A 23588-nucleotide genomic window follows, 5' to 3' on the forward strand; every position below is an offset into this window, starting at 1 on the left:
TGGGTTAGGTTAGTGAAGAGAGAGAGGAAATGCAACAAAGACTTGCTGTTGTGTTGATGCGTGCAGACTGGATGCACCCAGAGCTCTTCATGCAGGTCAGTTTCTAGGGGTTTTGTGTTCAGAGCACAGCTGCATTTGTGCCTGAAGTGGAGCCTTGTTCGCCCGTGGTGCTGGGGTGCATTGGCCATGCTAGTGGTATATAAATTGGTTTTAGAGATAGAGCGTTGTGAAGTTTGATGTCGGTTCTATAGGGTGTTCGATTGCCATGTGCTGGTAGTTGACTGATGTGTTGTGTGTTGGTTACGTAGAATATGAGTGGGTAGCAGTCAGAGACCTTGATGGGATTTTTGGTAAGGGGTGCAGACAATCCTGAAACCACATATAGCAAATCATCAACATGGCATAGCAAGCCATGAAAGCCTGCACAAAGCCTTTGAAGTCATAGACACGTGAACAAGGCCTTACAAGGCAAACCAGCCTGGTGTCTTCCCTGAGTTCCGATCATTGGACTCTTGCGGACAGGTCCCATTTCACTTTCTCCTCTTGCCACAGTTAAACCCTTTGTTTGTCTTAGTCTCTCTCTCTCGCTCCCTCTCATAGATACCTTGTACCTGTTGTACAACAACAGTCTAGCAATTGGCAGACTTGGGAAGGAGGCAGTCTGGTTACTCCACTCATTGCCATAAGCTTACTACTAAGGATGATGGAAGGCTAGACGTTTGGTCCAGAGAAAAGGCTGTTTGACACATGGGGACCTGAGGCATATATATGTTGACTGGCACTCAGAACGGTCTCAAACCTCACTCTAACTTGCTTGCGGGCTCTGCTTCATGGCCAGCTGGGACTTTCGTCTGTCAGTGCAACACATGGTGCTTGTAAGGCAATAGGACAGGGGCCAGAATCCCTGGGTGCTTTTGCTAGAAGTCTACCCCGGTGTCTTCTAAAAGCCCCAAACTCCTCTCATGCAGTCTACACTGCCACAGGCCACAAGAAACTCCCATCCGACCCCATCTGCCTTGGTGGCGAGACATTTCCATAACTTTGGTTTCAGAATGATGCTGAGACGCCTGCAAGGGGTTCTTCTCAAAGAAATGAGGTTCAGGAAAGATACCATTTAGAGTGTGGATTCCCCAAGTGCCAGCAAAACTGGATGCACCATCCCATGGCCCAAAGGTGGCACGGTGGCTGGAGGAAGGCGAAGAGAAGCACGAGGACAGTGACAGGGAGAGCAGGTTCTCTATTTCCTCTGTCATCAAGTGTGCATAGCGAGTGTCCAGGTGTTGACTAACCACAGAACCCGTTCATTAATGTGAATGTACACCCTCCCTCTGTCTTTGCAAATACACACATCTGTACGTGAATGCACATGAAAACATAGCTGGCTGTCTGAATACACATTCCTTATGTCTGGGATAAGGCATGACTACCAATTCAACTTTTCTGTTCCTGTGCATACAGTCACCTCATCTGAATGTAAAGGCACTTTTCTTCTGTTTCCAAGTCTGAAACCATTTACTATACACTCGCTTTGTCTGCGAATGTGAAGTCACCCTCATGTTTGGGAGAAACTGTGGCCATTCAGATTTTAAGTGTTGTGACAAGTTCCTTCTGCTGCGTGCGTATGGCTTCAATTGGAGCCCATTAGTATTGATGTTCCTTCCTGAATGCTGCGCCCTTCTGCTGTGACGTCCTGGCAGACGATTATGGAAGTCACAATTAACTGCTATTGCATAAAAATAGGGGATATGGTTTTTTTTGGGTTGCTTTGGGGTTAGGTTCGAGGGAGGGGGACTGGAATGAGTTAGTTTTATATAGTTCTCCTCATGCCACCATTGGGGCCTTACACAACATACAATTATAGCTGGTTAGCTTTCAACCACGGCGTCTATTTTCCCTCGGGAGTCAACCTGACATCAAGGACAACTCGAGTTTAGCTCATGTTACCGACCAGAAGTCACCTGGAACCCTTCAGTACATTTATATCGCTATAGTCGATTACAAACCCCCCTATAGTTCTGTACGTCTCAGGGTCAACTCAGGACATATACAGTTCCAAATCCAAATGACGAGTGCTGCAGCATCTCGCTTACAGACTGCGGTCCCCAACATTCCAATTGAACCCAAGGAACTTGAAGGCCATTCAAATGGCAGCGAGGCACTATGCAAATGTCACATAACATAGCATTTCTTCTACCAAAAAAAACAATGATGTGCGAGTCGCTTGAACGATTGAAGAAGCACACCGACCCGCTGCTATTTAAATTAAATGCTATGTCAGCCTCTTGAAACTTACAAGTTTAGTTTATTCAAATTACTTTGCATCTCCAAACAAACATAAAACTATAAACACACATACAATTTGTAACACAATACAGCAAATATAGGGGGCTGAAGGGGTGTGCCTAAGGTGGTGGGACGTGCATAGATATCAAATTCCTAAGTGAAAATGCTACATTGTTATGCAATCAATATGACACTACATGCATGGTGTGGCTGTAAGTATGCTTCCACCCAGCCAAGACCATACATGGGCTAGGCTTCATCAGGACACAAGGTAACACTGAACGGAGTGGCTACCGAAATGGCAAGCATGCAGGCTTAGAGAACAGTGTGCGCTACTTCTTAATGAGCACAGCTCTGTGGATCTTGAGTCTCAGAGTTGAAAATGCAAGGCTGGCATTGCCATGCAGTGTGTTCTCTTCCAGCGCAGGTAACTGAACATTGAGTATAATTATTGCCCAGGCGAAGCCACCAAACATTGCTTTGTTGTGCACGCTTTGCCATCACTCATATGCCATCTACCCACTCTGACCCATGCTTTATACTCCTCCTGCCTGTGCCCAAATGTACAGAAACACGTCTTTTGTTTATAGTCACGTGCAGGAGCAAAACAAAGAGGCTGGAGGGTTTTGAATAAATCATAACCACGGGCAAAGCTCTGGGCAACCCTCCAGACCATCGTTTTTCAGCCTGCCAAGCCATTACAGAAGGGGAAAAACCATATGCAAATCAGGCTTGGCCCTACCCCAAAAGGGGCAGTCCAGCCCGAACTGCTAGAGCACATCCCTTCTGCACAAGACCACAAGCATCCCCAGACATGTTTCAGCCTTGTTGGGCGTCATCAGTGAGGAGTAGCTTGGGTCTCTAGGCCATGCAGACTCGGGACCCACGTCTGGGCATACCCGTCCCATAGTCACGTGCAGTGCTTAATTTATAGGGGTGTTTGCCAGGGCTCAGCCCTGGCACTTATTGTCTCAGACTCAGTTGGATTATGATTTGGTGTTTTGACAACTTAATTATTTTAACTGTCAGTCACATAATAAACGGAATCAGAGCAAAATGTAAATGTTGATTAAGACTTTGTCTCATGTCAAGACACAATGAGTATGTTATTTTATGTGTATGTTGATTGGTATTTGTAAATCACACATTTGCTGCAGTGAGTACATCCGTCAACCCCACTAAGCCAATGAGGGTTACAGCTGTAACCGCTTATATGTTGACAGCATGGGGAGTAGCCGCGGGTGGTGGAAACAGTGGGTGGGGAGCTGCCCATCCTGACGTGTCCTGGGCGTGTTCGAAAATATTTGATCCCTGGCACTTATTCTTTAACAAATTAAGCAGTGGTCACGTGTGAATGCACTCCCATATCTCTGCTTAATGCTAATACACGTCGACCTTCTGTCTGTTGCCTGGTCACTGAGCTGACTATCAATGCACATGCATTCGTTCTATGGATGTGAGTGAATGAATGCCTTCTGCCTGTCACCCCATGTGAACACACATTTTTCTTAGCTGTGTTCATGTGTGACTACACGTTCCTCCTGATGCTCGGCGAATGGTCGCTTGCCGCTTCCTTGAGAATGTGTGACAGCACGCTGCTGTTTGTGACAGTGTGTCAAGAGGCGATCCCGCTGTCAATCCAATGTAATTCACAGCAGTTGTTTTTGTGTTCAGGTATAGGTCCAATTCTGACAATAGGTCTGAATGAACGGTTGTTCTTTCTGTGACTGCAGTGACTTCATACTGGCGCGTTTGTGATCACTTGTGAATGTACAACGCTTGCATCTATGACCTCATGTCAATGCACTGTCATCCGCTGTCTTCCCCAGTGAACAGCTGCTCTGTCTGTTATGCATCCTCGAGGCCCCTGACCTCCCACACCCAATCTGTCCAGCCCCTGTCTACCCTCAGCACTTGCCTTGACACACCCTACGCTTTGAAGGTTTGCACTTACTCCTAACATGGCCGCTTGCCTTGTAGCACTCATCAACCCAAGCACTTCATCTGTGGCTCACCCATGAGCCCGGACCCCCAGCACTTATGCCCTCTGCCATTTTCCTTGCTGCACTTGCACGTTCTGAATACTCACAAGGGATAGTAGGTTCGTCCTCCATCCTTTACCCTCCACTAGTCTTATTAATTAATCTATTTTGTATTTCACCCCCTTGTTTTCTCCCCTCCCCGTGTGGGCGCTTTGAAAAGGTATTTGACTTGCTGTATAAGTGCCTAACAAGTAAACAATAAAATAAATAAATAAATATGGCATGTGAATGCACATTCCCCTCTTGGTTAAGTGATATATACAATCCTATCTATGATCATGTGTTTAATACTTTATCTGGTGACACTTGAGTGAATTCCCGCTTATTGGTGTCTGTGGACACATAGAATGCTAATTTCTGTGTGTGACAGGCCTTGGACACACGCTCCTTTAGTGTATGCCACTTGTGTGCACACTGTGTTCTTGCACACAAGGACTCGTGATCACAGCTTACGCCTTTTTTTCGCGCCTTGAAGCTCTTGTTCATAGGTGCGTTATAAATGCCATATCATAAATGCCATATCATATCCTGTTCAAAACCAGATGTTGTGAACACACATTCCTTCTCTCCAAAGCATTTACACTACTTTATCTTAATATGCCCACCTACGAACCCTCACCTTCCATGCTCCGAATGCACAATAAAGAATGTGGTTTATCAGTGGTGTCTGTGGTGGTGGAAAGTGGGGGCTGAGAGTGTGTGGTCATTGTGTGAGGTGAGGTGTGGAAGTGCTGCTGGTATGTTGTTTGTAGTTGCCTCCTGGCAGTCGGCGTCCTCATGGCCCACACCGAGGTTGTAGATTTCTAACACTGCGGCTTGTTAATATGTTGCACTGAAACCTCTCACCCTTGTTCACGCTTTTCGTTTCAGTGAGCAGAAGTGAATTAAACAGCCCGCCAACCAGTGGACCCTTGGTGCCAGGCTGGGGTATTGCCCTGCTGGTCCTGGTCTGCTTCCTGGTGCTGCTCGCCCTCCTCTACATACTGTATCTGGTAAGAGGTCTATCCATTAAGCAGACGTGGGGGTTGAACGCCTAAGCCCGTGTGTGTAGGGGCGAGGGGCGAGGCGAGGGACCATGTGGACCCCAGAAAGCCATTGGAGAGAGAGATTTGAGCAGCTGGGGAGTGGGGAGGTCTCAGCCACCCAGAATGGGCAGCCTGGGTCACTGCTAGGAGTCTAAAACCAGAAGGATGCACTCGATATCAGGGGGTGTACCCTTGTTCATTGACAATTCACCCACTCCTAAAGCCAAACCGGGCACGAACTGCCACTGTTCGCCCATGGGTAGCAATGCAGTACAGCCAGTGTTTCTTCTAAGAATGTGCAGACCATGAATTTGTTCAATGTAACAGTTAAGGTATTAAATAGAATCCTGAAGTCTTTGTGCCCCCTCTTACAGACATCTGATTTGGGAATGTGACACTGGTTTTCAGCCCAGAAAAAGAAGGCTCTCTAGAGAGCTCATTCCATAAGATACTGTTCTGCAGCCTGCGGAGCTCCAGGTATAGATTTAGCTATGACTTCCATGATCCCTCGCCATTGGATATGCAGGCTGAGGCCAATGGGAGTTTTAGTCCGAAAAATCTGGAACGCCAAAGTTTGCAGACCGCCGCTTGATGCGCTCTGAGCGGTCAAAGATGCATTAAAAGCGCTACTGCAGAAATAGCAAGAGTTTGCAGAAAGGCTCAAAAAGAGAGGGCCGCTTTGTGAATGAAGGTTTTAATGTTCAGGAGGCACTGAGGATACAGCACTATGGCCTTCTTAGCGCTGCCTTCCACAAGACTTGTCGGTGTCCATGGCTTCACTGTGGCAACCACACAAGGTGGGTGGAGGGTTACAGATTCCATACTGGTCTCGGCAGGAGGTCCAGTGACTTTGCTCTTTCAGGCAAGAAGAGGGCGTGCATAGGTCGAGAGTTAGGACAGGAATTTGCAATAGCCTGGAGCACACAAGACTACTCATGTCCATCAAGAAAGAACCCTCCATAGACTTGCTTGTCTGGGAGAAAACGTGTGGGCAAATGTAGGGAGAAAATGTCTTTCAAAGCATATTGGGGTACTTTTTTAGCCGTCCATACTGTTAATTGAAAGCATAAAAGTCCTGTGACTTGTACTCTTTCAATTAATGATATCGCCACATTTTCCTCAATTTGTATGTCAGAGAGCAGGGGCGGAACGCAACTTGCGTTTCCGACACCCCCTTCCTCTGCCATATATTAAAGTGGCCCAAATTGCCCAAAAAACACCGTGGACTATACCAGGAGTGTAGCCCTTCAGGCTTTCCCCTAAAGGCCATTGGCCCCCAGTGCCCAGGAGGCAGCCAATCCCCTTGCTTGGTTCTCAGGCTGATGTTGTCTATAATTGGGAACCTTCTGCATGAGCTGGAGGTTACTTCTCCCTGTGCCCTCTGTTCCCGCAGACACCCTCCTAAGCACGCCACTGCCTCACACACCACACCACCCTACCTTCTTTCAGAGGCCAGTCTTCCCACCTGCCTTGCCCCACACTACAAAATGTAATCTTAGACACTTACCTGAACACTGGACCCACCAGCATCCTTCTTCCCTTCTGGCCACCATAGAAATCGAAAAGTGGCTTGATTTCAGGTGCCCTTCGCTTGTTTCCCTGCTGGCCATGTTTGCTCGGGTTTATTTTCAATTCATGAGCAGAAAACCTTTTAAAACAACATTTGCACCCCAGCTCGTTATGCCAGGGTGATAATTGCTTTGGTCAGTTTATCAACTTTAGCAGCGGGGTGTTGCCCGTTGGGTGAGACCACGGCGGCAGCCATTGCCACCTCACTCGCAGACTGGCTAACAGTGCTTGAGTTCAGAATCTTGGCATATGAGATGGGCCAACACTGAGATGAATGTCCATGGCACAATGCCTGCGGTATAGAAAGAAAGTTGTATACCAATCGTCAGGAAAGCATGTCCCTGAACCAGTCACAGAAGGTGCATTCATGTAATGTTATGCCTTGGGTCACTGTTCACCCCAGACAGAAATTATTTGAGGATGTGCCCATCCAATTAGGCCGAAGCTTCTGCCCGATTCCATGCTCCTCTTGCTCTGGCCGTGGTCAAACACTGTTACGGTAAAAGAAATAATACAAATCCTTCCTTGACCACCCTTTTATAACGATTTAGACATAAACAGGTAAGGTGAGTAAAACAAATTTAAAGGGAAGGAAAAAAAGAGGAAAAAGGTAGAGAGGGTTCTTAAAATAAAGGTAAAAGGAAGGAATACGCATGGTATACAGGGAGAGTATCAGGGGTAAACAATCCCCTTTTTTTCAAAAAGAATAAAAAATGTATTCATACTAAACAGAGGTTGTCAGAAAGGGACATTTTTAGGGATTTTGTAACAATGTGAAAATCGAAATGTTTATATAGAACCCAATTTGTAACGTATCTACACCATTGTGCACCAATTAACCCCCTTTTTTACTTCCTCAGCCCACCCTATCCATGACCTCTTCAGTCCCTGTACTATTCTGTCATTCCTTCAGTCTTTCTACACCCATTCCTGTGCTCCATTCCTATGCCCTCCTCTGGCCCGCTCGTCTTCCTATGTTGCCCACTGTGTTAACAACCTACTGTGTTCTTTCAGCTCCTGAGGCTGTGCAGACGGAATAAGAAGGGAGAGATGGAGATCTTCGCCTCACGAGGGTCATATCACCCCATGAACGAATATCCTGCCTACCAGACACATACACGGTATGAAGCACCCGGGAAGAAAGGCACATATGAGGTAAGAACACAGTAAATATCATCTCTAACCAACCTTCTGCCAAGAGACACCTCACAGGCCAGTGCAAGGTTATCCTACCAGATATATTACTCACCAATGTGCATCCTAAGAGACATCTCACCAGTTCAAGACCCATCCAATGAGATGACTCGCATGACAATAGCAGGTTTATCCACCAACTAATGCCATTTCCATCAAAAAAGATCTCTCTGTGATCCATGACGCGCCCACTGCAAGAGATAATATCACTGGCCAATGCCAGTCATCCCACAGGAGACTTCTCACTAACTATTGCCAAAACTATGAGACATTTCACTCACCCGTGCAAACTCTAGTTAAGGAGAACTCTCATTGGCCAATGCCAGGTCTATCACAAGGGGACATTTCACAGACAAATCAAATCTCACACATCATTTCAATCCCCATCCAAGACGTGCATGCACCAATGACAGGCCTGTTTACTGACCAGTGACAGATCCATTCAAGGAGGCCAATGCCACTCCCACAAAGGTGATGTCAAATTCACCAATACTAGTCCTATTACATGAGCCATCTAACTATTTCCAGTCCTAGTATGCATTTCACTCATTAATGCCGCCCCTGTTAGAAAAGATATCTCTCTGTCTATGCCAAAGCTATCCACTAAACAATGGCAAGTCCATCCAAGAAGACATCTCACTGACTAATGGCTAAGTGATTGCAGTGGAAATCTTATTGACCAGTGCCCATACAAGAAGACCTCTCACTGACCAATTCTAGGATCCTCAAGGAGACATCTCTCTGACCAATGACAGACCCATCGCAAGAGCCATTAGAGTGGCCAATGCTTACCCCAATCCCACTCTAAAAAGACATTCTCATTGACGAATACCAGGTCCAGACCAGAAGTCGTATTAATGGCCAGTGCTCATTTCATAGGGTATCTCACTGATCCAGTGGCAGATGCAGGAGACCTCTTGCTGATCAGCAATGCGGCCATGTTAGGAGACATCTCAGTAAACAGTACCCATCCCAGGAGACAATTCCCTGACCAAAGCCATCTGCGCAGTAAAATAAGGCACCAACCATTGCAGGGGCAGCCCGTGAAGCATGCAATTGAATAATAGCAGGTCTGTTCCAGGAGACTTCTCAACCACGAGTATAAATGCCAGGAGGCATCTCACCTACATATGTCTATCCCAGGATACATCCCACTGACGAATGCCAGATTCAAGCTAGACGACATCTAATTGACAAATGTCAGCCGACCCATGAGAGATCTTATTCTTAATGATGGGCCAGTGCCAGTAAACGTTTGACTCAGCAGATCAATAAACAATGTTGTGTTGATCGTAGGAGACATCTCAATAACCAGGGGCAGAGCATGGTGTAGCCCTTAGTGAGAAATCATGGTCCTGACCTGTGACTTAGTGAGGAATCGGGGACTCGATACATCCCTTGCTGATTGATCAGGGTGTACAGTGACCTTTGATAAGCCTCTGCATCAGATGAGTGATCAGGGTGCACAATGAATCTTGATAAGCCTCTGCATGAGGGATCAGGGTGCACAGTGACTCTTGATAGGCCTCTGCATGAGTGATCAGGGTGCACAGTGACTCTTGATAGGCCTCTGCATGAGTGATCAGTCTGCACAGTGACTCTTGATAAGCCTCTGCATGAGTGATCAGGGTGCACAGTGACTCTTGATAAGCCTCTGCATGAGTGATCAGGGAGCACAGTGACTCCTGATAAGCCTCTGCATCAGATGAGTGATCAGGGTGCACAGTGAATCTTGATATGCCTCTGCATGAGGGATCAGGGTGCAAAGTGACTCTTGATAGGCCTCTGCATGAGTGATCAGGGTGCACAGTGACTCTTGATAGGCCTCTGCATGAGTGATCAGTCTGCACAGTGACTCTTGATAAGCCTCTGCATGATTGATCAGGGTGCACAGTGACTCTTGATAAGCCTCTGCATGAGTGATCAGGGAGCACAGTGTCTCCTGATAAGCCTCTGCATCAGATGAGTGATCAGGGTGCACAGTGAATCTCGATAAGCCTCTGCATGAGGGATCAGGGTGCACAGTGACTCTTGATAGGCCTCTGCATGAGTGATCAGGGTGCACAGTGACTCTTGATAGGCCTCTGCATGAGTGATCAGTCTGCACAGTGACTCTTGATAAGCCTCTGCATGAGTGATCAGGGTGCACAGTGACTCTTGATAAGCCTCTGCATGAGTGATCAGGGAGCACAGTGACTCTTGATAAGCCTCTGCATCAGATGAGTGATCCGGGTGCACAGTGAATCTTGATAAGCCTCTGCATGAGGGATCAGGGTGCACAGTGACTCTTGATAGGCCTCTGCATGAGTGATCAGGGTGCACAGTGACTCTTGATAGGCCTCTGCATGAGTGATCAGTCTGCACAGTGACTCTTGATAGGCCTCTGCATGAGTGATCAGGGTGCACAGTGACCCTTGATAAGCCTCTGCATGAGTGATCAGGGGCGGGTGTTTATTTGTTCGGGTGTTTTCTACAGTGCTAACAGGCTTCCTCCCCGTTTCTTAAAAGACACTGCAACACGCTGTAGTGGGAAAGGCTGGGCTCGGATATCTACAGTAAAGAGAGTGAGTATCAGTGCACCACAGGGTCTTTGCTGTGGATCTAGTTCCTAGGATTTGAAAGAGCTGGAAACCCTCAAACAGATGCGAATGACCTGTTTTACAAATAGGATACCTGGGCAGCCTGAGAGCACTCTCATGTAAGGGCGGGCTACAAGATGTAAGTTCCCCAAAGAGCGTAGTGCCTTACGTCTGCTATGCCATGAACCACACCTCTCCCAATCCTGCTAGCTCGCTTGTGGGGTGGCACCGACGTTGGAATGACAGGGTCCCACCTATGCCAGTGTGCAGCTCTTCTCGGAATCAACTGCATCTGCCACTCCTCATTATGCACAGAAACATCTGCAAGTAACTATGACACGACTCCTCCCGAGCTCTGATTCTGAACTTACATGTTTAGAGTTCTACCAATGAAATGTCCAGAATCACTCTGTTACTCTAATGGCCAATGCCAGGGTTGCACAGTCTTAATTAAACAAAACATAATGCGCACACAGACTCTCTTTGAGCTTTGCTGCCAGTAATGCCCAGCATACTCTCTCCAATGCGAAGGTGTCACGAGGGGGCACAGAAGCGGGAGGTAGTGGTATCTCTTCATGGATTTTTTCCAATGATGTGTGTGGTTCTGTATGTGTTTGAGGAATGGGCGCTAACATATTAGTCCTGGTTCCACCTGATAACCCTCAGCTATTGTACATACTATGCTCTGGTTTGGGCTCCAGGGTCTGGCTTCTGGGATGAGCTACAATCTGGTTTGGGCTCTGTGCTGGGCTTAGCTCCAGTCTGGCCTGAACGCTGCCCAGGGATGGACTATGACCTGGAATAGAGTCTGGGTTTAGTTCTGTGCTGAGCTTCAGTTCAGGGTGGTGTCTGGCCTGGGCTTACTAAAGGATCTGGCTCAAATGGAGTTTGTGTTGAATTCATTGCTCGCGGGGATGGCTTGTTGGCAGGACTGCACCTCGATAAGGGTTGTTTTCAGTACAGGGCTGGGCTCTGGGACTAGGTCAAGGCTGAGATCTTGGCAAGTTGGGATTTGTAGCTGAGCTCTGGGGGCTGTGGCTGGGCTCTGCCGAGGCAGTGTTTGGTGGATCTGAGGTAATTCTCTAGGTCAGGTCTATTTCTCTGGCCCGGATAAGGGCTGTGACCTGTCATCAGGCTGTGGGGTCCAGGCTCCATCTGTTGCATGCCTCTGTGCTGGTCTGAAAATGATGGCTAGGCTCTAGGTCAGGCTGTGAACTGTTTGGGCCTTCAGCTGAATCCTGGCTGATCTAGGCTTTCTGAATTTTGGTTGGACGCGGGGCCAGGTTACGATCTATGCAGAACCAGCTATAGGACTGTGTTCAATAGATGCCCATTTTATCTCCTTGAAAACTGAAAGTGCAACAGACCAGAATTAATGCGATCAGTTATATCACACGGATAGGTGAGATAATTTTAAGGACGACATTAATTAATCTTGAACTTGAATACACAGAAACATCTGCAAAGAGATTCTAATAAGAGAGGGTGATAGGATGTATTTCTATTGGGAAACATTGCATTGTTTTAACCTTGGTCTTTGGTATATTGGTCAGACCCTGGCCTAGGGGAATTTGCAATCATGTGTTTGTCCCCTCACAAATTAGAGACACATCATTAGTATGTCACCTAGTCCTGAACTTTTGAGCATTCTCGAGGACCATTGCATATCTGAGTGTTGTCAAGCAGACTAGTGCCCCGAGTTCTTATAGCCTCTGGGAGCCTAAGAGAGATGTAGCCTTTCAAAGGTTCTCTGGTCTTTGTCTCTTAGAACATGTGTCTTTGTTTAGATTGGGTGCAACCGAAAAATAGACACATAGGAAAGCCTTAATTCTTGAACGACGCACTGCTCCTGGAAGATTGGTGATGTATGGTTTGGTGAAGGCACTGCTCTTGGAAGATTGGCGGTGTATGGTTTGGTGAAGGCACTGCTTCTGGAAGATTGGCGGTGTATGGTTTGGTGAAGGCACTGCTCCTGGAACATTGTTGGGGTATGGTTTGGTGAAGGCACTGCTCCTGCAAGATTGGCGGTGTATGGTTTGGTGAAAGCGCTGCTCCTAGAAGATTGGCGGTGTATGGTTGGTGAAGGCACTGCTCCTGCAAGAATGGCGGTGTATGGTTTGGTGAAGGCACAGCTGCTGGTAGATTGGCGGTGTATGGTTTGGTGAAGGCACTGCTCCTGCAAGATTGGCGGTGTATGGTTTGACAAAGGTACTGCTCCTGCAACATTGGCGGTGTATGGGTTGGTGAAGGCACTGCTCCTGGATCATTGGCGGTGTATGGTTTGGTGAAAGCGCTGCTCCTAGAAGATTGGCGGTGTATGGTTGGTGAAGGCACTGCTCCTGCAAGAATGGCGGTGTATGGTTTGGTGAAGGCACTGCTGCTGGTAGATTGGCGGTGTATGGTTTGGTGAAGGCACTGCTCCTGCAAGATTGGCGGTGTATGGTTTGACAAAGGTACTGCTCCTGCAAGATTGGCGGTGTATGGGTTGGTGAAGGCACTGCTCCTGGATCATTGGCGGTGTATGGTTTGGTGAAGGCGCTGCTCCTGGAAGATTGGTGGTGTATGGTTTGGTGAAGGCACTGCTCCTGGAAGATTGGCGGTGTATGGTTTGGTGAAGGCACTGCTCCTGGATCATTGGCGGTGTATGGTTTGGTGAAGGCACTGCTCCTGGAAGATTGGCGGTGTATGGTTTGGTGAAGGCACTTCTCCTGGAAGATTGGAGGTGTATGGTTTGGTGAAGGCACTGGCACTGGGTTACTGTGACTGTCATGAATTCCAGATGACCCCAGGACTAATTGCAGCATGGATGCCGACACATATTCCATCTCCGGTCCTGTGTTGCGTCCATACTTTAATGGATTTTTATTAGCTTAAGTAGTGCCAAGGAAACACCCAGTTGAAAAACAGAAAGTACTTTTTGTTGATCTTTCTTTCTTTCCACAAAGGTTAAAAAACCCCATCAAATCCTTAATCTCTGTTTCATAAGGCTAGTGAAATGCGTGGGTTCCTTGCCTTTGATTGCCTCAGCCTGGCAGGGTGGGGTCACAACCAACTGCTCCCCACAAAACACGCAAAACCCATGTAGACTCAAGTGCTTGGAGGCCCAGAAACCCGCTCCCTCCCCCACCCAGGCGAACTCCAATACAGATCTAAGGGATCCCAGGCATGCTACCATGCACATATAGTGATTAGCCGCCGGGTGGAGGGGGCAGATCAAAATGAAGGTGGCTGGAAAGGGTTTAGGGCCTTTGTTAGGAAGTTACACACAATCCACTAGTCAGTGTAAGCAGTCATTTTATGAGAACACTGGTGATGGTTTTTTTTTCTGATGGTCACATTCTTCTAGGCTTAGTCCCCTTCAGTGCTTTCTCAAAGTAGCAATCTTTTTACCTGCAATGAGAAACTATAGGCAGTATCAGCCTCTTCTGTGTCTAGTGAGTTCCTAGCGCTAGTTCATGTATTGAAGCAATGGCATGTGCTTGGGGAGGAAGAAATCACACAGGATCCCCTGCCACCAAGTCCCTAGGATGGTGCACCTTCCACCAGTTGAATAGTTTCATGGTCACTGTCATAAATTGCCATTTATTTTTAAATTTATTTATTGGCATTTATCATTTTTACATTTGCATGACATAAAATATGTCCATAGTTAGAGGATAATAAGCATTTCGTAATAAAACATTAACATGTAACAATTCAACTTTAACTGTCTCCAAGTGCTCCTTCCATCATGGCAGGGCAGTCTGTCAGTTCAGAGGGGGTTGGGCAAGCCGGGCGGATGGGTGAGAGGGGACTTGAGCTTGTAAGGACCCAGTGAAGTTGTGGCTAGTTGATCTCGGGGTCCTTTGATGTTGGTTGTGAATCCGTTTTCCATAGGTTTGTTCTTGTTCATGGGGGCTTGTCATCCAAGGGGTGAAACAAGGATCCTGTGAGTTCTTTCCAGGCCGTTAGGGTCATGCTCGAGGCGTCCGTGGACCTGGCAACACTGTCTTCTCATGCCTTTGTTTCAGCTTGTACCCAACGTTCCAATTCTCTGTGCCATACCTTTTGTTGGGATCCTGCTGGTTTTTTCCAGGACATTGCAATTGTCCTTTTTGCCAGTATGCACATGAGGTCCATTAATTTGGCCAGGTGTTTAAGTTTGGCCGGCCTGGGGTACGTTCCCAGAAGGCATTCGTCCGGGGTCCACTTGTACCTAGTCAACCCTGCTTTTTCGCTTGTCAGCTGTACGGTGGCCCACAGGGACTGTGTTTTGGTGCACGACCAGAACATGTGAATCAAGTCCGCATTATTCTCTCCGCACCAGGTGCAGACGGAGTGTGGTGATTTATTGAATTTCGCCAGCCTGGATGGGGTTAAATATGTACGGTATAACAGGTTCAGTTGTATTTGTCTAAATCTGTGGTTTCTGGAGACTGCTTTAGGGTACGCTAGAGCCCTCTCCCATTCTCCATCAGCCATTTCCCGGCCCATGTCCCATCTTCTTTTCAGATCGGCACTTCGTGGTTTGGGGGTGTCACTCAAGTGGCCATAGATCTGGGACACTGATCTCCATCCCTCTCCCAAGCTGTACAATAGTGTGATCAGAGGGTTTGATTCCAGTTCCTCCGGCCATGTTGTCCACTTGTTTCGTGCTGTAGTCCGTATCCTTTGATACCACAGAAACTGGCCCGTGTGGATTCCAGCTTCCAGGTCCATGTCGGATCTGCATAGGTCCGAGATCATTGGTATGTCTGGAGAGTAGTGATGCTTTGCCTGGGCGAGTGCCTCTTCTCTGTGCCAAACTTTTCGCCCTAGGGCAGCCAAGAAGGGGGCATTTGCATCAGGTGGCTGGGGGCCCAAATAAGTTCCTTCAGATGGATCGGGGAGACCAAGGGTTGCAGCAGGGGCGTCTCAGATGTGGTGTCATCTGCTAGCCACTTGGTCACAAAACTGAGTTGCGCTGTCAAATAATATTTCTCGAAGTTTGGGAGTTGAATTCCCCCTTGGCTATGCGGTAGGACCAAGGTGGTGAGTGCTATCTTGCGTCTTCCTTTCCCCCATAGGAAATCACAGAGTATCACTTCTAGCAGGCGAAAAAAAGAAAGCATTGATGTAGCAATGTACATTTTGGAACCTATACAGGAATCTAGGGAGAACAATCATTTTAATTATTGAGGCTCTGCCCATCATAGACAGGGGAAGTTTTGCCCAGAGGTTCATGGATTTTCTTAAGACGGGGATTGCTGATTTTGTGTTGTGTTCGTGCATCAGTGCGGGGTGTGCATTATTTGTATTCCCAGGTATTTAAACAAGGTGACCTCCCACTGTATCCCCACAGAAGGAAGTTCTACAATATTCTTGCTCTTGAGGCCAGCTAGAGGGAAGAGGCAGGACTTCTCCCTGCTAAATTGTATGCCTGAGACCTTCGCAAAGTTGTCTAAGACACCTAGCATTGTGGGCACATTATTGTGTGGGTCCGTAACATATAGCAGCACATCGTCTGCATAAAGTGAGATGATGTGGTCCACTCCCCCCAGGCGTATCCCAGCATCGAAAAATTGTTTCCGAAAATAGATGGCAATAGGTTCCAGTCCTAGCACATAAAGCATGGGGGATAGTGGACATCCCTGCCTAGTGCCCCAGCATATGTCCCAGACCTCGGATACATACTTTCCGGTTTTTACCCTAGCCCTGGGTTTTGTGTAAAGTATCTTGATCCACCTAATGAACCCCGGGCCAAAGCCGAAACTTTCTAGAACCACTACGAGCCATTCCCAATATATAGAATTGAACACCTTAATGGCATCAAGGGATAGCAGTGCACATGCCTCCGTGCTAGCCTCAGTTTGGTTTATAACCTGTTGTAATCTGCGTAAGTTCATGATCGTGTTCCGGCTCGGTATGAAGCCGCACTGATCCATGTGCACGATCTCCCCTATGATTCTAGCCAACCTCTTTGCTAATATCGTTGTCAGTATTTTCACATCATAATTGAGCATGGCTATTGGGCGGTAAGAGCCGCATTCGTCGACAGGTTTGTTAGGTTTAATGATCGGGATCAGAAGGGTCTCTCTCATGCTGTCGGGAAATATCCCTCTCTCATATGCTTCTTGAAAAATCTCATGTAATAAAGGAGTTAGGGAGGTCTCGTACGCTTTATAAAACTCAGCGGGTAGCCCATCGGTCCCAGGGGTCTTGCAGTTGGCCAGCAATTTAATCGCCTCTGTTATATCTTCGGTCGTGATGTCTGCATCTAGGGCCTCAGTCTGTTCAGGAGTTAGTCTGGGGAGTCCTATTTCCTCCAATGTATCTGTGATTTGGTCTCGTGGAACTTGGTCCTTATGGGAGTATAGGTGTTCATAAAAAGGCTTGAAGGTGTCGTTTATGCCTTGTTGTATTTGGAATTCATTGCCGTCTGCATCCTGTATCTTGGTGATTGTGTGCCTGGGGTGTTCTTTCTTGCACAGCCAGGCCAGCATTCTACTCGGCGGCTTCTGTGTGCGCTCTGTTATCTTGGTGGTGTAGTCAAATTTAGCTAGTCTGTCCCATGCCGGTGTGCATTTAACTCTAAGTGCTTTGAGGGTGTCCTCTCTCTGGTGAGTGTTCACCAGGGGTGGCCTCAAATTGCTCAATCTCTTGCTCCCACTGGTCAAGTTCGCCTCGCAGCTGTTTTCTAATACCTCCTGCTTTTGTTATAGTTCGCCCCTTATCACTACGTTTAGGGCGTCCCACATCGTGCTCAGGTGGTCGACACTGCCGGTATTTACCTCTATAAAGTTGTCTATAAAGTTGTGCAGCTCCTCCCTGAATGCCAGATCACCCAGGGCGTCAATCGGCATTCTCCACATAGGGATAGGGGGTCTAGGGCCAGCGTGGTTCCATTCTACTAGAAGTGGCGAGTGGTCTGAGATGGTTCTGCCTAGGTGTTGTGCACTGTCTATTTTTTTTTTTTTTTTATTGTTTATTTAAGATTTTACTACAACAAGGAACATCAATCACAAAGCCAATACAAAGCAAAAGTGGCGAATCACAACACAAGAAACAGCATGTAGAAAAAAAAAACCCACATCCCTGCCAAATATCCATTCCATTTGCCAATTCAGGGTTACATACAGTTATTCACTAATATAGTTCTAGGAATGCATCCCACACCTTAGCATGCACCCGCAGTTTCCCCAAACGCTTATACATTCCCTTCTCAATATTTGCCAGCGAAATCATTTCATCAATCCAGCCATCTTCAGTTGGCGGAATCCGGGATTTCCAGTTTCTCAAGATTAGCTTCTTGGACACCGACGCTCCTCTGAACAAAATTGTTTTCTTAGATACAGAACGATCTTCAAGCAACTCACCAGAGCCCAGAACCATCGTTTTAAAATCCAAATCAATGTTGCAGTCCAGGACCCGCAAACACACATTGCAAACCTCATTCCAAAAGCCCCGTACCCTGACACAATCCCAGAGCATATGTTCAAGAGTTCCAACATCCAAACCACAACACCAACACACATCTGAATCAGACAAGCCCCTCCTTCTGAGCCTCTCCGGACACCAAAACACTCTGTTAAGAACCTTAATTTGCCTAGATCGCTCACACAAATTAACCGAACAAAGTTGCACATTCGCACACATCTCATTCCACACATCAATGGTGATCTCACTACCCAATCTCCTACTCCACTCATCCACCAATCCAGTATTATCTTTGTAGCTTGAACCATCTGGCAATAAATCTTGCTCGCCACAGACTGACAATCCACGGCCATATTTTCCAAGACCTCAAAGTCACTCACCACAATTTCACCAATGCATCTTTTCAATTTCCTGTAGTCCACAACAGACACTTTCTCAATATTAAACTCAGTACATAGCATATCAAAATCAATCCATTTCCCACCTCTAGAAATAATGAAAACGTAATCTAACCTCGTATGAAGGTCATGTGGGGAGGAGAAGTACGAGTATCCTCGGGCGTTGGGGTGCTGCTCCCTCCATGTGTCAGCAAGATCTAGTCCATCTATTAATAGGGATAGGGCTACCGTGGCTGCTGAGGGACCTTTCGGGTGGGGCTGGGACCTATCAAGGTTGGGATCTCGTACACAGTTGAAGTCCCCTGCCCAAAAGAAGATGCCGTGCCTGTATGGGGCGATTTTGGGATACATTGAGTTCAGATGTGCCGGAATATTAGTGTTGGGAAGATAGGAGTTCACTATACATACCGCTTCCTGTTCTAGTCGGCCCCATAGTATCGCAAACCTGCCTTCTGGATCTATCTCAGACTTAATAAAATGGAATGGGAGTTGGGGGTGAATCCAGGTGTATACTCCTCTGGCATATTTGGAGTAGGTGGTTCCAATTCGTTGTCCTCCCCAATGCTCGCCTAATTTGGCCAGAGAGTCCGCCGTGCAATGTGTCTCCTGCAACAGTGCTATTTGCACTCCCTTTCTGTTCAAGTAGGACTTGATTCTGTTCCGACGTAGGTAAGTTCCCAAGCCCCTCACGTTCCAAGTAATTATTTTTATTCTAGTTGCCATGGTGGGTTAATAGGATTTCCGCTGCTTCAGTCCAGCAACTGTCAACCTCTTCCATTCGCTCACCCCTTTTTGGCTTCTTCCCTCCGTGCCCGTCCTCCCCGGCACCACCTGTTACACCTGTTGGAGAATTTTTAACTTGAGTAACTCCCATTGTGTGAATGGGGAAAACAAACAAAAAACAACACAAACTGCCCCTAGCAGTTGCTTTCAACTTGCAGCGCTCAGGGGGTCCCGAACCTTCCAGGCCACTCCTGGCCTTCCGGATCAGGTAGTGTGCAGGCGGATTACCTGCACAGATTCCGGTGGGGTGGGTCGCCTTTCTTTTATTTTGCGTGGTCCTCCGAGCTCCTATCCGATCTGGCTTACATCACAGTAGGACTCAATTGTAGTATAATTGTCTGCTGTCTCTATTCGTGTGGGGGAATCGCTTTGCTCTTCTTGCCATGGCGGGTGCGTAGTCAGCCCAAGTCTGACCGTGGTGGTTCCTCCTTGCCATCAGCCAGGTTATTATGTTCGAGTCACATGTTTGCTGCGGCTGGGGTCTCTAGAAATATCGCTCTTCCTTTGTGCAGAATTTTGAGGCGCGACGGGTAGAACAACATGTATTTTAGATTGAGCTTTCGTAATTGTACTTTTATTGGGATGAAGGAGTTCCTTGCTCGTTGCACTGTGGGGGTATAATCTGGGTACATGACTATTGTCAAGTCTTTCCTCTTGATCTCTCCACCTTCTATAAATTGCCATAGTGTTCCCTTTAACCTCTATGGCAGAGAATGGTGTCATATAAGCGCCCCAAGTGTCGTATCCAATACTCTGTCCTCAGGGCTGAGGAAAATACCCCCCTCCCCACCTCTGTATTGGGGTCTTCCAACTATCTGCCCATCTGAAGATCACTTCCCCAGAATGTCATCCTCATAGAAAACCTATAGAGCTTTGGGCTTCAAGTCTTTGCTGTTGGGGCTGGATTCCATAGTCTATTGCGTCTTTCTTTTCAGGTCCCACAGGGAATCTCCTTGTGTCCCGGGGTCCTGTCCTCTCTGCTTCTGTTCCACACTGAGCACTGGTTGCTGCCCTTTCCAGATCTTGCAGTAGTTTGTACTTCATGCAAGATCTTACTCTCTGCCACAGATGTGGCTATACAATCGGTTTGCCCCTAGTGGGGAAGCATGGCTGGAGTGATGGGGCTTGAAATGGGATGTACATCCATGAAACACCCACCTCCAAGAGACCGTTGGTCAGGCATAGCAAGCATGGTTAAGCCATGGCTCTGGGACAAAGAAATCCTTATTCCTGTGCAAGAGAACAGCCTAGTGCTGGGTCTTGAAGTAGAAAGGCTGGAGCGTTAAGAACTACCAAAGCCTGTGTGGAATAGTGTTGTTGCTGCGGGAGGATGGTTCTTAAACAGGGAGAATTGTTCACAGTGTAAGTAGTGGCCAAGCCATATGATGGCCCACCTGATGGAAAGGCACTTCTTCTCAATTGTGGAGTAGCAGGAAGGAGCTTTAGACTATGGAATAAAACACAGTGCTCCTCTCTTGGTGTTAGAACTAGCACCTTTTCCACAGCGCTCAATATATGCAGCAACCTTTTCCCCAGTGTTCATGCAGCACAATGGAATTGCACTTGCATGTGCTTTGATGACTGTAGCAGGTCTTCTTTTTCTGTGGATCTTTTGTCCGTGGATCTTAGCTGAATATAGACAAAGCCCAAAAAGCCTCTCCGGTTCCCTTAATAATAAATGAAACAAAAGCAGGTGCCCCTGGGGCTAAGCCCTTGAATGAGGAAAAGCCCTGTGGGGAAAAAAAAACATTGTGATGAATTCCTTCCTGTAGCTGCATAGGGACTTGGCAGATGATAGCAGGTAACACAGGCCTGGAATATTCAGTAAACTCTCCAGTCCAACGTTTTATGGCAGAAACAGACACAAAATGAACAAGAAAACCTTGTGCGTGGAACGGTAATCCTGGAATTCCAGACGGGATAATATATCACTGAGGCTAAATTCGGAAAGGCTACGGTTAAAGGAACCAGAACCCGTGAATCGGCCGGCGGAAGGAAAGCCTTATCTGGAATACGCAGAGAACTCTGCAAGGCTGCCGCGTGAGTGAAACAAGAATGCACAATGCGAGCGGCTGCAGCTGAGCGGAGTCAGCAGGCGTCCCGCGGGAAGGACTACACGGAAGCCTCAACCGTAGTAATAACAGGACAGGAAAGAGACAGAAGCAGCGCTGTGTGGGCATTTACAGATGTTAATGTCACTGCAGTGTACCCAGCTACATTAGCTTCAGTACCCACTTGATAGACAATCTTGGCTACACTTCTGCTCCTATCCCATATAACAGGCCCTAAACATGATAAGGCACTCCTAGGGCATTTGGCAGACCCTAGAAGGATATTTCCAGGGTATGCTTCATACACTGGTAGCTGGTGAACAACCTTAAGGAACACAGCAGACATGAAAGTGTCATTCCAGTCCTAGGGCAACCAGCAGAGTCTAGTAGTAAACTCCCAGGATGCCCCAAGGCGAGGATGCAGCTTGGGGCACAGAGCAGACCCTAGTAGACATTGGACACACCCAATCAAGGCAACACATGCTAGTGGTTTTATAAGCACAGAAAGCAGACCTATTGCGACCTCTCCCACTTTTTGTGTGGGGTTAGGGTGCACATTTAAAAATATTTAAGGGGGGTTGGGACTGGGGGAGGGGTGTCACAAAAATGTGGGGAGATGGCTGCAGTGAGGTGGCCGCCTATCAGATGTTCCCTATCCAACCCCAAGGCTGGTGACAGGCTCACCTGCACATATTACAGTGTTTGCATCTGATTACTGAGCTGTTTACAGTGCAGTTGGAACAGTTTCAAAGTAAATTTTGCACAGGTACTCAGAGTTAACCATTAGCAAAACTGACCTCAAAGTGGATAATAGATGCACACTTCAGAGAGCTGCGCAGTGGCACTGCTATGAGCTGTTCAGAAACTGCATCACTTGCTCAGACGACGCACAATGGCACTGCCGGGGGCGTGCGGGGGTACTGTAGTGGATATCACACCAGTCCCCTGACTTGACTGACTTGAAAGGCACCGCCTACCCTGATTTTCCCTCCTTCTAGCCCGCCTATACCCGTGCCTCTGATTTATTGCGGTATTTATTGAGGACAAAGTGTTTCGAACAGCACACACAGAACATTACACAGTAGACTGGGCAGTTTGGCAGACAGGTTCTTTACAAAAGATTTTCAAGTAATTGATAGTTGGCAGATGACCTGATGTTGATGGTGGTTGCAACAAATCATTAGCAACAAACAAGTAAAGAACAAGACATGAATAACTCAGTCTAGGCAGGCATATTTACAAGTAGATGATAGTAAGCGCTGTGGTGGTAGCGAGGTTCAGGTTCAGGGGGTCACACTTTTAGAGAGAGTGGATGCTCCTAGAAGGTGAAGGATGTGCAGCTTGAGGGTGTAATTGAACAATAGAATGTTGGTGGTGTTTTTGCTGTCAGTTTGAAGGGAGTTCCAGTGGATGGAGTAAGGAGGGAGTGGGAGCTGTAGTGAGAGGGAGTACAGGATGGGGGAGGAATAGACAGATTGAGGAGATGTTCTGGACTGAAGAGCAGTGCAAGGTAGAGAGTATTAGGAGATGCAGGTATATGGGTGTGGCGGAGGTGGAAGCCTGTCGATGGATTTCAATAGAAGAAGAAGAAGGAATTTGTAGGGGTACAGGTTGTTCATGGTAACCCATGGTAAGCCAGGAAGCATGCAGGCAGTGTGGGAGTGGTAGGAGAGAAGCTGGGCAATTGAGACTGTTGTCAAGAGAGCAAAGGTATAGCAAGGGGCACTCGTGGATTTTAAGGTGATTGATCCTGTCGGTAGGGGATTTAGTGGTGAAAAGTGACAGAACGTTAGAATGCTGTTGAAGAGAAACCCAATTTAGAACACCTTACAGGAGGATGTGAGGCGGTCAGAGGAAAAAAGAAAGTAGGAAGAGGAGAAGAGTAGGGGTGATAGAGACTAGGAGGCAGATGATGTTGGTCTTTGAGGAGTTAAACATAGGAAACAAAGCACCATCCAGTGACAGCAGAGAGACAGATGGAGATCCTCTAGGCTTACTCAGGGATGAAGGAGGGGAAGGAGAAGAAGATTTAGGTATCAACAGAGGAAGTAGGAGAACCTGGAGGAGGAGAGTGACTTACTGAGGAGAGGGGTAAAGTGTGAGGAGCAGTGGCCTAGGACTTTTTCAGGGAGAGGTGTAGGACCAGAGGCCTTGGTGTTCCGTGACAAGCAAGGCACTAGGCAATCCAAATGAGAGCAATATCCTGGATTTCAAGCTCATAGAGGCTTATCATAAGGGAAGACATGTGTCAAAAGTGAAAGATGGATCC

General features: G+C 47.4%; 1 protein-coding gene across 1 annotated transcript in view; it reads left to right on the plus strand.

The window, feature by feature from the left end:
• Window positions 1–23588, plus strand: part of MUC1 (mucin 1, cell surface associated) — a 221826-nt gene that overhangs the window by 194647 nt on the left and 3591 nt on the right. Inside the window, exons 41-42 of the mRNA XM_069650134.1 lie at window positions 5196–5317; window positions 7934–8074. Of these exons, the coding sequence (XP_069506235.1) occupies window positions 5196–5317; window positions 7934–8074 (263 nt within the window). The remainder of the gene's footprint in view (window positions 1–5195; window positions 5318–7933; window positions 8075–23588) is intronic.

The sequence above is a fragment of the Ambystoma mexicanum genome, chromosome 1p (assembly GCF_040938575.1).
Source record: "Ambystoma mexicanum isolate Mex_15411 chromosome 1p, UKY_AmexF1_1, whole genome shotgun sequence".
Lineage (NCBI taxonomy): Eukaryota > Metazoa > Chordata > Amphibia > Caudata > Ambystomatidae > Ambystoma > Ambystoma mexicanum.